Genomic DNA, 12,927 nt, shown 5'->3' on the forward strand with positions numbered 1-12,927 from the left:
CTAACAAGCAACAAGCTTTTAGGAAATCTGGTGGAGCTGTGGAGCTGTATATATTCGCAGTAAAATGTAGATTCAAACTTTGTTTCAATTATGTAAATAACAGCTTAATGAAAAAAGGAAACCTGTCTTTAACTGTGAGTTGTAACTCACTGTGGGTGATTCTAACAGAAAGGATTCATTTTTTGGCACACCTATTTCTTCTTTTAATGATGAATAACTTAACTGAATTTTTATCTTTGTGGTGCTTTAATAATGTCATGTGCTCAGTGGTTGATAGAAAGCTAGTTTTCAATTCCATGTTTGCGTGAATGTTTCAGTAAACTGTGTTAAAATGTATTTTTATTCAAAAATAAATGTGTTGTTAAAATCAAAAATCTTTCTTTCTTTATCTATGTAAATGTTTTTAACTCAGCATCTTCTCTGTATGTCACAAAACTTCTCAAGTTTTGGCAGCTCCTTTAATGACAATATCATAATTTACCTCAGTACTCTCTCTCTCTCTACATATATATATATATATATACACTTTAACATTTTCTAATTATACTATTCTATGAATGTTATCAAAACTAATTCTTCTATAAGAATCTCATACTGCAGAAAAAGTAATGCCAAAATATTCCAGGAGTACTTTGACTCCAGAGGGCGCTGTTCAGACGTTGGGCTCTAACTAAGAGGGTTATCTTATACTGACCGCCCAGTGGTTTTGAGCCACACAGAAAACACTGATTGTTGTTTGAATGTGAGGTATTACATAAACAAATGTTTTAGCTTTAATTATTCAATTTCAATAACTCTATAATAATATATAGTAACTCTTTAATAATAAAAATAAAATAATAATAAAAATGTTGTCATATTTTAATTTTACCATTAAAAAACCTAATACTTACATTGTTTTTAAAAATATATATAAATATATTAAAATGTCAAAAAATACTTAATGTCTTGTAGGTCCTGTAAAGTAATAACAAAAAATATACCATTTTAAAATGTATCAAATTTAAAGCAAACCTTTAAATATAAATACTTTTATATACTATATACATCATATTGGAAATAAAACTCTACCATTGCTGGACTCATGAATATTACCCAGCAATGTCAGCGAAAACTACTCACATTGTACTACATCACTGACTGAAAACATATAGCTTTCCAGTGCAGAGTTAAAGACTGTGGGAAGTCATGTAAACATATTCATTTTATCACATTTAATTATGTTATCTGAAATAAAACTGAGATGTTCATATAATCTGGTTACTCAAATGAAATAATATCTACACTTTCTCAATGATTTAGTTTCTCAGCTTCAGTTTCCTTTTGTTTGGGTGAGAATGTTGTTGTTTTCATATTGTGACCTATAGTGGTCTATATTTTGTCTTATCTATACAAAATATATCAACTAGTAGTCACCACAACAAATATTGAGTGTTGATGAATTTTAATTACAAAACAAACTAGACAAGAAAACAATAAATAAGACTCGGTCAAAAAGTAAAGGAATAACAAGCAAATTCTGAATATTTGAACGTTAACAAGGGAAAAATATTAACATGGTAATTACAGGTTGAATGACGTTGGCTGTTCCCTGACTTTTCAAAAAATATAACTTTTGCGGCAAAATGTATAAAAGGAATAAAAAAGTTTTAAAAAATAAAATAAAATAAGGTAAAATATTTGAGCTTGCATTGAGATATTTCCAAACAAAAGATGATGCTGTTGCTATACATTGCTATTTTTACATAATGTCAGTGCTATATTTTTCTCTACTAACAGGATAAAAAAACTATAAGGAAACAAAATTTATTTACAAGTTTTTGTGACTTGAATGATGTAAGGTTGTCATAGTTATCAGTCTAGTATAAACACCAGACAAAAGCAGATATCTGTTACATTGCAAGGAAACATTTTAAAAAGCTGTATTAATAATAAAAAAATAATAATACATAAATTTTATGCTGGAAAAGAGAACCGGTAGGTCCTGTAAAAATTGGCTCCACATACAGGTACAGTGAGTTTATTTTTCTTCCCAAAAAACTGAAAAACCCACCAAAAGATTAAGGTAATTTCTGTGTTTAGATTAAGTTCAAACTCTTAATCTTTATTATGTTTGGCATTAGTTTAAAGTGAAAGGCAGTTGAAGGCAGGAAATACATTTTATGTGAATTATTTATTTTACTTATAAAACATGTTTTGGACATGCTTTCTGCAGTCAAGATCCGGTGGTATGAGTAAGAAGGTAGAAGAGTGGATGTTGGAAAACGTGACCATGGTGTAGCAGACAGTAGCCGATTTGTGGTCGTCACCTAAAGAAATTAGATTACATGTTAAAAAGCAACACATTCTTGACACACCCAGAATCAACACGTGAAACATTAGGTATTATCAATTTCTAAAGCACTTTCACTACCGAAAACAACACTATCAAAATAAAATTGGAAAAACAGACAAAAATTGCATCTACAGTAGACCCAATGTCACCCACAATGTGCATAATAATAAAAAATACACATGAATCTACCTGTTGCTCAAAGAAGAAATGCTACTACCTATCAAAGTGTGGTGTTAATTGTTGGAGTGTGTATGGTCTTTGAGACAGCAGCTCCAGTCCTGCCACCTGCAGTTAGCACCTGGAGCTGCACCCGGTACATGCTGTCAGCCTGGAGGCCATCAATGGTGATGAAGCGTTCAGACTGTGTGGAGTAAAACAAAAAATACTCAATAGATACTGAAGTTTAATGCATAAAAACAACATAACATGCTAAAGGTAAATCTTGGATATAGAGATATGATCAACCTTACTTAACCTTATGTTAATGTAAATTTCCCAACTTGTATTTATTTATTATTTCTTCTGAATAGAACAACTGGTTGGTTACTTTAAATCAGGGCTGAAAAATTATTTGTTCACTTCAGCTTTTGACAAATGAACTGTTTGAAACATTTGTTTCTTCACACTTTACTATTTCCATTTTAATATGTTCTTTAATCTTTTTATGTAATGCTTTTGTGCTTATAATTTACTATCTTTCTTATGTTTTTCCTTTGATGTCTTGTAAAATACTTTAGATTATGAATGTTTTTATATAAATAAGCTTGTCTTTCCTTGCCTTACCGGTGCAATTGTTTGTGTCTGGGAGATAAGGGCATCTTCATGTCTTCCTGTTGTGGGGCTGAGCTCAGACTGTAGACTCCATGTAAACTGGAAGCCCTCAACAGCTGCTGAGTCCATTGCATGATGTGACATCCTCCACTGAAACGTTGTGAGCAAGCTTCCATTGACTTGTTGAAAGTCTGCAGTCAGCCGTTCTGGACGCAGTACCACCTTTCTCCCTGCCAGAGGGCGCTCTGATACAAAAAAGAAGGTAACATTTCTTCAGTTTATCTTCATTACACTGGTTTAATTAGTTCTCACCAATAAAAGAATTATCACAAAGATTTAATATATACTGATTTTTAATATCGTCTCCACGTTTAACTCTTGATTACGTAGTTCAACCATAAAATAAAAGATCAGTGGTACATCTGTGCTCAGCTTTTCTTACCCTGTCTGTTGCAAGGCAAAGCTTTGTCTCCTCTGACCCTGATGGACGAGCAAATTGGGGTTGTTACCCAAGCAACAGCCTCTACCCCTGGATCATCCACCATTGCCACTGAGACCCTGTACTTGCATGAAAATTGCAGACCTTTGATAGTGTGATGAGTACCCTGCAAAAAAAAATGGAGAAGAACGTCATTAAAAAAATCATCATTGTTAAATAAGTATCAACAACTTTTATTAAAACTCATTTCCCAAAGGTGCTTGAAATCCTGCCTATCTTCGCTACTTATTGTCTCAGCACCTGTCTATTGCAAAGCACATGTTCACTCCAATATAAAATAAACACTTTTGACACCCTCTGGCAACTTCACATGGCAGCAAATGTTGTAAATGTTTAAGAAATCCTGGAATTTTGTTCTGTAAACTCAGCAAATTGCACACAGCAGTTTTATATGACATGTCTTGGATGAAATGTTACGCCTCTGGCTCAACGTTGGCTCAATGGAGGGAGTCTAGTTTTGAGCAAAAAAGAACAACCAACATACTTTATAACAGCTTATAAGACTTGTGAAGTTTAACGCTTAGACTGCCTTGCAAAGACATACATACTGAACTGTTCCACAGTTTTTCATGGTTCAACACAAAACCCCATTGTATTTTATTGGAATTCTACATAGTAAAGCAACATAAAGTAGCACAACATTGTAAGGTAGAATGAAATGTTAGAGAACATAAGTGAATAAAAATCTTCACGAAGACCAAGTAATAATAGCTTTGAATATCTCACAGAAAACTTTTCAATTCATTTTCTGAAAGTACAGCATAACTTGGCATATTATAACTCTGGAGAAGCTACAGGACAGCTATTCATCACAAACATTATTCTTTTGAAAGAGTGTAAAGAAGAAAGTCATTGTTGAAAGAAAGCCATAGAAAACCCATGTGCAGTTTGCCACAAGCCATGCAGGGGTCATGGCAAAAATATGAAAGAAGGTGGTCGGGTCTGATTGGACCAAAACTAGATTCTTTGGCCAACATGCAAAACACTGTGTGGTGGAAAACTAACATAACACATTCCTCTAAACACATAATTCCCACAGCGGCAGTGGTGGCATGCAGTAGGGTGCTATACATACAATTAGAGCTATAATTCAATTATATGTGTTAAAATGTCTAAAGTCCAGATCTAAATTCAATTGAGAATCTGTGGCACACATAAACGGTGATGGTTATCAAAAGCCTTCTATTATTTTCCTTCTACTTCATCATTACGTGCTACTTAGTGTTGGTCTATAATCTGGCATTGTAATAAAATTTATTGGGGTTTGTTGGTATAACAAACCTCAATGTAATGCCAGCAACTTCAATAATTCTGCACACATTTTTCTGTTTTATTACAGTGAAAAGCCTTTTGTTTGCTACTTTAAAACCACATTGCTTTACCCAGCAACAAGAAGTCAAAGCATATGATAGAGGCAGGATTTGTAAAGCAAAAATAACAAAAATCTATACACCACTTTATGCAGAAACAATGTATACCTCCACCGTTGTTGTTCTGTCTGCGCTTGTGACATTTGTAGTGCAGGTATGTGGATGCCACCTGAGAATGTAAGGACCTCTGTGTCTCTGCCTTGCTGCAGTACAGAAAAAAGTATATAAAGATATGGATTCTCAGTTCAAACCAAGGTAAATTCTGCCAGTTCACTGTTTCACACCGACTCACCATGATGAGACCACTTCCAGAACACCTTCACCTGCAGCTGACTGTGGTGAAAATGAGGGGCAGCGACCTCCAGCCGCAAATTTTCAGAGGGGTTTGGAAGCATACCCACGTGAGCCAGATGGGAAGACTCAGGAGGTTTATGAGCGGAAGGTGAGGAGGACGCTTGAGAGGGAGAGGAGGGCAGGGATGAGGATGACGAGGATGAGGGGAGCTCGTTGGAGAAATCTTCACCTTGGAAATAGTGGAAATAGTTTTTACAGTTTCAGTTTGCTGAACTGAACATAAACCCACTTAACTTAATGCAGATGTTTACATATACTTTATACAGATGCATTACCTTAATTTTGTCTTTTCAAATTAAATCAGACCAAAGTTTTTCTCTTTGGAGGTCAGTTATGGTTACTAAATTATTTTTATTAGCAAAATGTCAGAATAATGAGAGAAAAAAATATTACTTTTGTAATAGTACATATGAAAAAAAATACAGAATACCATAAAGAAATAAAATGTTGGCTTTCAAAGTATGAAACCTGCTAAACAGCACATGGAATTTATAAGAGATTTATTATAGAAACAGAACAAAACTGTAAAAGGAAAGCAGTTTCATTACACCTTCTGTTAATCTAGCAATACTAATTGGCTTTAAGTGACCCTCATTAGCACTGAGTATTAGGCACGTACATTCAGTGTATCTGTTGTAAACACAACTGGGTTATAAATAGCAGTAGGTTCCATGTAAAAATGTTGGTATGTGGTTTGATAATTAAGTTGCAGCTGGCTTTAACTCTCAGCTGGGCTGACCAACAGGTCAACAATAAACTGTTGCTGTTGCTTGGACCATCGTAAAGTTTGGCTAATTTTCCCTGCACTCCATGTTTCTGTGCAGTTCCACACTGCAGCTGCCTGAACAAAGAACATGCTGACAGTCAGCAAAATGCAGCAGCTCTGAACTAACAGGAAAATCATTAATTCAATAATGTATACCTTGGCAAACTAGTGAGTTCAGTGGACTGCCTTAAATCATAAGTATGCTGATGTCATGACAGGTTAAACATATGTTCAAATTAAGTATGTGATAATTGTAATTTGGGTTACATGTCTGGTTATGATGGGGATGCTTATAGGTGAAGGTATGTGAAAAAAAACATACACAAAACCTTTTCATTAGTTACCATTCACACTTTTACATTTGAGGAGGAAATGTATTTATTGTGTTTTACAAAAGTATTCTCAATGCATGCGCATGGTTTGACCTAAACCAACATTGAAACCATTGAAAGAGCCATTTTACCCCCAGTCCAGCTAATATAGACCTATTTAAAGTTCCAAGTGTTACCCAGCCTTTGGATCAATAAATAAATTTGTAAAAAAAAAAAAAATACCCCTACAACTTAAAAGCTATTGTTATTATTTTTTAAAATAAAGAAAAATATAAAACCTTTTAGAAAATGTTCTATCATCTGACCAGACAGATTGTTGTGTTAAGCTGAAGGAATGCTAATACTTAATTTATTGGCACCTTTCAGTAAGGGAAAGGTGCAAATTATTTATAGAGGGGATGACCAATAACTGTCCTGCCAACAGATTACCCCACCTGAGCTGTGCACCTCTGCAGTAGCCATGGTACTTTTGGTTGTGTCTCTTTGTAGTGCTCTCCTTGTCTGAGCTGTTAATTTAAGTGGCCGTAACTTTGTCCGTTTTCAGTTGAGCCATATTCCTTTCATTTCAGACGATTGTTTTGTGAGGAGTTCAAAACTTGAATTATCTTTTTAGAACCTAACCCTTTAAATATTGCTACAATTTTCTCTGTCTTGTCTGTGTTCCTTTAGGATGCTATTTGTTCTGTCATAAACACACCAAGCCTTCAAAAGATAGTTGGATACATAAAACAATTAAATCACACACAGGTGTATATATACAACTGCTGAAGACAAGTGTCTGAACTACCTTTTATTTAAAAGTATCAGAGTAATGGATGTCCATTACAAATGCAAGTCACACCATTTATGTTTTGATTTGTTCAAAAAACTGTGAAATTTGTACCTTCTTTCTTATATCTCACAATAATGTACAAATTTGTGTTGTTCATCAGTAAAACCCCAAGAAGATACAGTGATGTGTGTAGGTCATAGGACATATTGTGGAAAAGTTCAAGAAATCTGAGTAAAACTGATCTTCTTGACTGCTAAGTCCCAGTTTGAGGGAAAGTTAATTACTTTTCTTTACCTTCATGAATGATAGTTGTGAAAAGAAGTTGAGCTCTGTGACTTTTCAGCCTCTTTTGTCCCCAGTAGGCCACCGTCTGGACAGACAGGACATAGGGAGTGGCAGGCAGTAGTCCCTGCAGCCACAGCTCGGTTTGTGCCTATAACATATTGAAACAAGAAAACGCAACTTAAAGAAGCAGGTTTTTTGGGGGGTGGATCTGTCGTCAAGACCAGACCTCCAGCACCTCCTTGCCAATAACAACACTGTTATTATCATTCTGAGAATTGTCTGGCTTATTTGTGAGCAACAGGCCAAATCTGTTCTGTATTAGCTTGCTGTTTGACTGACAGCTAATTAACAGGCTTTTAGTCATTAATCGTAATTTTTCTGTGCGTATCTGATCGAGTCACAACAAAGAGATGCTTGAGGACAAGTTTGCGTGTTTTTATATGTGTGTTAACATGGGAGAGAGAGAGAAGCATGAAAATAAGTCAAAAGCAGAAACATTTCACTACACTCAAGATAGACAAAACATATGGCTTGTCCAGCTGCAAATGTGAATGCGCATGAATTGTAAAATTAAGCAGCAAAAGCCAAGATTTCTGTTTCAGCCCATAATCTCAATGGACATTATACAAGAAATATGTTAAAAGCTTAGACAGACTTTTTTTTTTCATTGCCACATGTAATCATTACATGTTAAGTCCCCTGTTTAAACATTACATTTAAAACCAAATTTCCCTCCAGTTCTGCAGAAATTCCAAAAGTTAAAGCAAAAAATATATATATCAAATATGTTTTCAAGTTTGCAACACATCTTATACAAGGAAGAGATGGTTTTTGTGTTTCCTACCTGTTGTGATGCTGTTGTTTGTGTGTGTCTACAAGCTGCTGTGAGAAGGAAATACTAGTTAGGGGGTCCCATTTAAATTCCAGACTTCCCAGCCATGCAGAACAGAAGACCAGACTGCAGATAAATGGCTCCACCAGGCAGAGTCTGGGTTCCCCATTTCTACTTAGAGCAGCTGGGTCCATATGAGCATGTCTGCAGGCAACCTCTATATTTTAGGGGTAAATTTAGAGGAAATGTTATATTCACCCTCTCATTCAGCTATTCAGACTCATGAAGCAGTGGAATCTCTTCCATTTTTTGTTACTTTTAATGATTTTACATTGTTGTACCCATGAGAAGAACAATAAATATCAATTTCTTCAAAAATATGACAAATTAAATATTATTATTATTGAATAATAATAATATATTATTCAATAATAATTTATACTATTATTGAATGATATTATTCTATCATTCAATAATGGGTTAGTTTTTTTATATTTACTTTTTCATAAGTATCAAGAGCATTATTTGTGCAGTGGCATGCAGTTTTAACTGCAGTGGCATGCAGGCAAAATTAAAGCTGCCTCAAAGCTGTGTGTTGATGACGATTAAAAGCATTTTGGTGCTGGGTTTAACTGCACTGCAAACCTATTGCATCACAATCACACCTACAGGACAGTCAGGACAGTCAGGTGTGATAGGTCTGTCTTAAATAGAGCTGCTTTGTATTTACACTTGGAAATATTGAATTAATTTTTTTGTTTTTTGCAAAACAACTACATCAGCGTCTTGGTCTCGTCCCTGTTATAACAGGAAATTGCTATCAAACCTCCACAGATCAAATCTTAAATTTTAAAGCTGTAATAGTAATGGAAGACCATAGTAAATGATACAGTCAACACTAATGGCCTCATCTTGACTGAATGGCACACAGTCAGTGCATTTTAGATGCTTTGAAAAGCAGTCAGGCCTGATTGAAGGCCTGTCCTGACAGATGTGCATGTTGTCAGAGAAACTTTAACACAGTCCCCAAAGTTCATCATGACTTTCATTGAATCAACAAAGAACTGAAACACAAAATCCATCAAAGCTTCAGTACATATAAAACAACTCTCAGGGTAAAAATATAAAAGTAATTTATGCATTTTGGACTACTCACAAAAAACCAAGCAAAACATGCAAAGGCTAAAATATCAAGAAATTTAATTTTGATCAACATTATCAGGAGCAGGTTTTGTCCTAGATGCCTCATCTCTACTCTTTATTTAAATCTACATCCTGTGTGAAGATTATCCATCCATCCATCCATCCATCCATCCATCCATCCATCCATCCATCCATCCATCCATCCATCCATCCATCCATCCATCCATCACCCTGTGCAGGGCAGCTGCTCAATGAGGACACTGATGCTGTTATAATCCTGACATTACTGTCATAATATTGTTACTTTGAAAGATGCACCTGCACAGAACTTTGGTGCATGTGAAGTGTTTAGAGAACCTGCTCTGCACAGCAGCTGCCTACTAACACAATATGAGGAGGTATTTCTATGTGTGTGAGTAGATTTAAAGAGCCAGTAAAACTCCTCAGGTGCAGCTATAAATCCTATGGATGTAGGGTATGTGTGTTTTGCACTCCAGACACTACGAGGGATATAAGAACAACAATGCTTTTATTACATTCATTTTATTAATCAGGGCAAAGTATTGGGCAATTCAGCAACCAATCGGAAAAAAAAAAAATGACACTTTTCTACATAGGAAAATAGGGGTATTTCCTGTATAAACAGTGGCTTTCTTACTTATGTGGGTTAATTTGGAAGAAACTACTTGTGTTAAAATAACAGCATACACTGAAAAAAGAAAATTATCCAATTTAAATATATTGCGTTAGCTTGTTATGAGTAATCAAATTAAGTGTATATTAAGTTATTTATTAAGTCGTCATGTTAAACGAATGTAAAAATAGTAAATTTGAACAAACTTAATTTGACTACATGTAACAAATAAATGTAATTGTTTTAAGCTGCAACTCCATTCTCTTATTTCAGTGTATCATAATATTCCAAACATACTAATGGGGAAATCAGTAGAAAAATCAATATTATTTTTTTAACATAATGTAATTAAGTAAATGCACTTACCCCACGAGTCAGGGTGCTGCTGCTCTCCTTTTTAGTCTGTTCTTGTAAGCGCACCGATTGCATGTGCTTGCTGATGTGCTCTGGGTGCGGTTGTGCTTGAACTGTGTGTTTATGAGCTGTGCGTGTGTGTCGGGACATCCAGGTGATTCTGTAGTTGTGAACAGGCAGGTCTCCCTCTCTGGGGGGCTCCCAGCGTAATAGCACCGCCACTAAGGGCCTACTTCCTGTTAACCTGCAAAAGGAAAGCTGCAAGTCAAATATCATGAGAAACCAATTCATGATAAATAAAGCAGCAGGAATTGCCTGAGAGTCAGATGCGGATGTAGAAGTGGGAGTAACACAGTTTCAGGGTTGTGTTTACCAACCCAATTTACTTTTAGCATGTATGCTAAAGGCGCCACACATTGCACCATGTTGAGTAAAAGCTACAATTTAAGTCATCACCTCTGTTATTAAATGCTGATTCAAGATGCGGCCTGAACTCAGTGTGACCTTTTTTCATAACATTAAAATGAAAATGACATCAGAGTGTGTAATTGAACAAAGATGAACTATAATTTACTTGCAGACACAAGCACTATTAATCCTCCTGAACACAGTTTATGGATTACTGACCAATCTGCACTAGTTAAAAAGTACTATTTTAACCTATCCAGTAATCTAGGATCTTTTGATATTTTCACATACCTTTCTGTGAACTCAGGTGTTAGCTGTAAATCTGCCCATTTTAGAGTCTGATTGCTAACTTTGATGTTTGTTGGAGGCTCAGGAGGGGATGGATCTACAAACAAAGACAGGATGAGAAAGACAGAAAACTTGAGAAACATGTCAGCATCCTCATTGGCATCAGTAAACAAGATTTTTTATTGGTCATCCTAAAGAAAACAAAATGTAAGAAATACTTAGCAAAACCATCAATAATCCACAATTACTGACATGTAATATTTGATATAAAATAAATGTGAATGAAGTAGTTTTTAAATGTATGCTTGTGTAAATGTGTGAGATGAAACTATTTCGAAGGGGGAAGACAGGACAAAATACCATTCAAATAAAACAGGTGTACTGTTGATTTTGATAAGTCAGAAAACAGCTACAAGTAAACTACTACCAACCGAGAAACAATTAAAAAGTTAAAACAGCTGTGATAAGCAAGAGTTTATCTTTCTACCTTGTCTCGAGATGAAGATGTTGAAGCTGAAGTGACACTACAGTATTTTATACCCAATTTTACCCCTTATTTCTTGTAGGGAAAAGTCAGCAGTCTGTAGGATACAAAATCTGTTAGTGTGAGGAGGGGTAAAGATGGGAGTCTGTAAGTGCGTGAAGGAAGCAGACCCAACCAGATATCAATCTCAGTCAAATTAGCGTGATTGAATTCATGTCAGCATGTGTGTCAAATTTTGGAGCCGTTTTCAAGACCATGCTGTTTTAAACAGACCAACATTACCATTATAACACCACCCATTATGGAGAAGGATATACCAAGATTTAGGAAAAGCATTTTTTTGGTTGGATAATTTAGTAATTATTTAGTTTCTTTCAAAAAAAAATAATGACCATTGTACACTTATTATCTTTTGTAAGATGGCTGTGTTGGCTCAAGTGGCCTTTATTTGAAAATAGTCTGACAGGAAAGAGAGTAACGTGAGAGGGGGAAGGAATGCGGCAAATGTCGCCAGACCGGTAATCGAACCTGTGACTACTGCCATGATGACTGAGGCCTCCATACGTGGGTTGTGCTTTGCCCCTACGCCACCACAGCACCCCAGCTGTCATTTTCTATCAAAAACTAACTTTTGACATGACTTAAGTTTACATCTAATAATCTTATAATTACTAAAATGTACACAGGTTTTAACTGTGTACATTTTTCTACTCTGAACAAATGTACTCAAATCAAAATTGTGTTTTTTATATTTCAATCTAAGACTACATTGCAAAAATAAAAAATACATTTATTGACCGATTTTCCTTTAATACCAAAAAGTGTAAAAGGGAGCCAAGTATTTGCTGGTAAATTGACATGAAGGCAAGAAAGTGTGATTTTTTTCAGATGATCTATTGCTAAATTTCAAGGCCTCTAATTTGTTAGGTATTAAAGTAAAGATGTTGAATTCTAAAATACTTTATCTTTATAACCGAACACAGAGACTTTTGACCAAATTGTCTCATAACTCAGTTTTATCAGTGCAGCACAGTGATCAAGAGATTTTCTTAAAACGTTCTCAAAGGATAAAAGGTTAAGTCTTATCTGATTCAACAAAGTCAATTTAATTTATATCATCAAAGGTGAGAGATCCTGGAGAAGCCTAAAGCTATTTGTGGTAGCTTTAAAAACAAGAAACAACTGCCACTGCACAATGTTTGCCTCAAATATGAAATCCTGGGGTCAACAGTCTTTCAATGCTGACTCTGTATCTCATTAAGCCCTAGAGCCCAAGATGCTGTATTTGATTAAAACTACA

The 12,927-nt window shown here is 35.2% G+C and overlaps 1 protein-coding gene across 1 annotated transcript in view; it reads right to left on the reverse strand.

Annotated features, from left to right (window-relative positions):
* Positions 1-1,427: 1,427 nt before the first annotated feature.
* Positions 1,428-12,927, reverse strand: part of LOC102227952 (anosmin-1-like) — a 47,964-nt gene continuing 36,464 nt past the window's right edge. The window contains exons 7-15 of the mRNA XM_005803894.2: positions 11,147-11,240; positions 10,460-10,691; positions 7,494-7,632; positions 5,268-5,498; positions 5,084-5,178; positions 3,549-3,711; positions 3,119-3,351; positions 2,553-2,696; positions 1,428-2,309 (exon numbers count right to left, since the gene is read on the reverse strand). Coding sequence (XP_005803951.1) covers positions 2,556-2,696; positions 3,119-3,351; positions 3,549-3,711; positions 5,084-5,178; positions 5,268-5,498; positions 7,494-7,632; positions 10,460-10,691; positions 11,147-11,240 — 1,328 coding nt within the window. The 3' untranslated portion in view covers positions 1,428-2,309; positions 2,553-2,555. The remainder of the gene's footprint in view (positions 2,310-2,552; positions 2,697-3,118; positions 3,352-3,548; positions 3,712-5,083; positions 5,179-5,267; positions 5,499-7,493; positions 7,633-10,459; positions 10,692-11,146; positions 11,241-12,927) is intronic.

Source organism: Xiphophorus maculatus, chromosome 9, assembly GCF_002775205.1.
Source record: "Xiphophorus maculatus strain JP 163 A chromosome 9, X_maculatus-5.0-male, whole genome shotgun sequence".
NCBI lineage: Eukaryota > Metazoa > Chordata > Actinopteri > Cyprinodontiformes > Poeciliidae > Xiphophorus > Xiphophorus maculatus.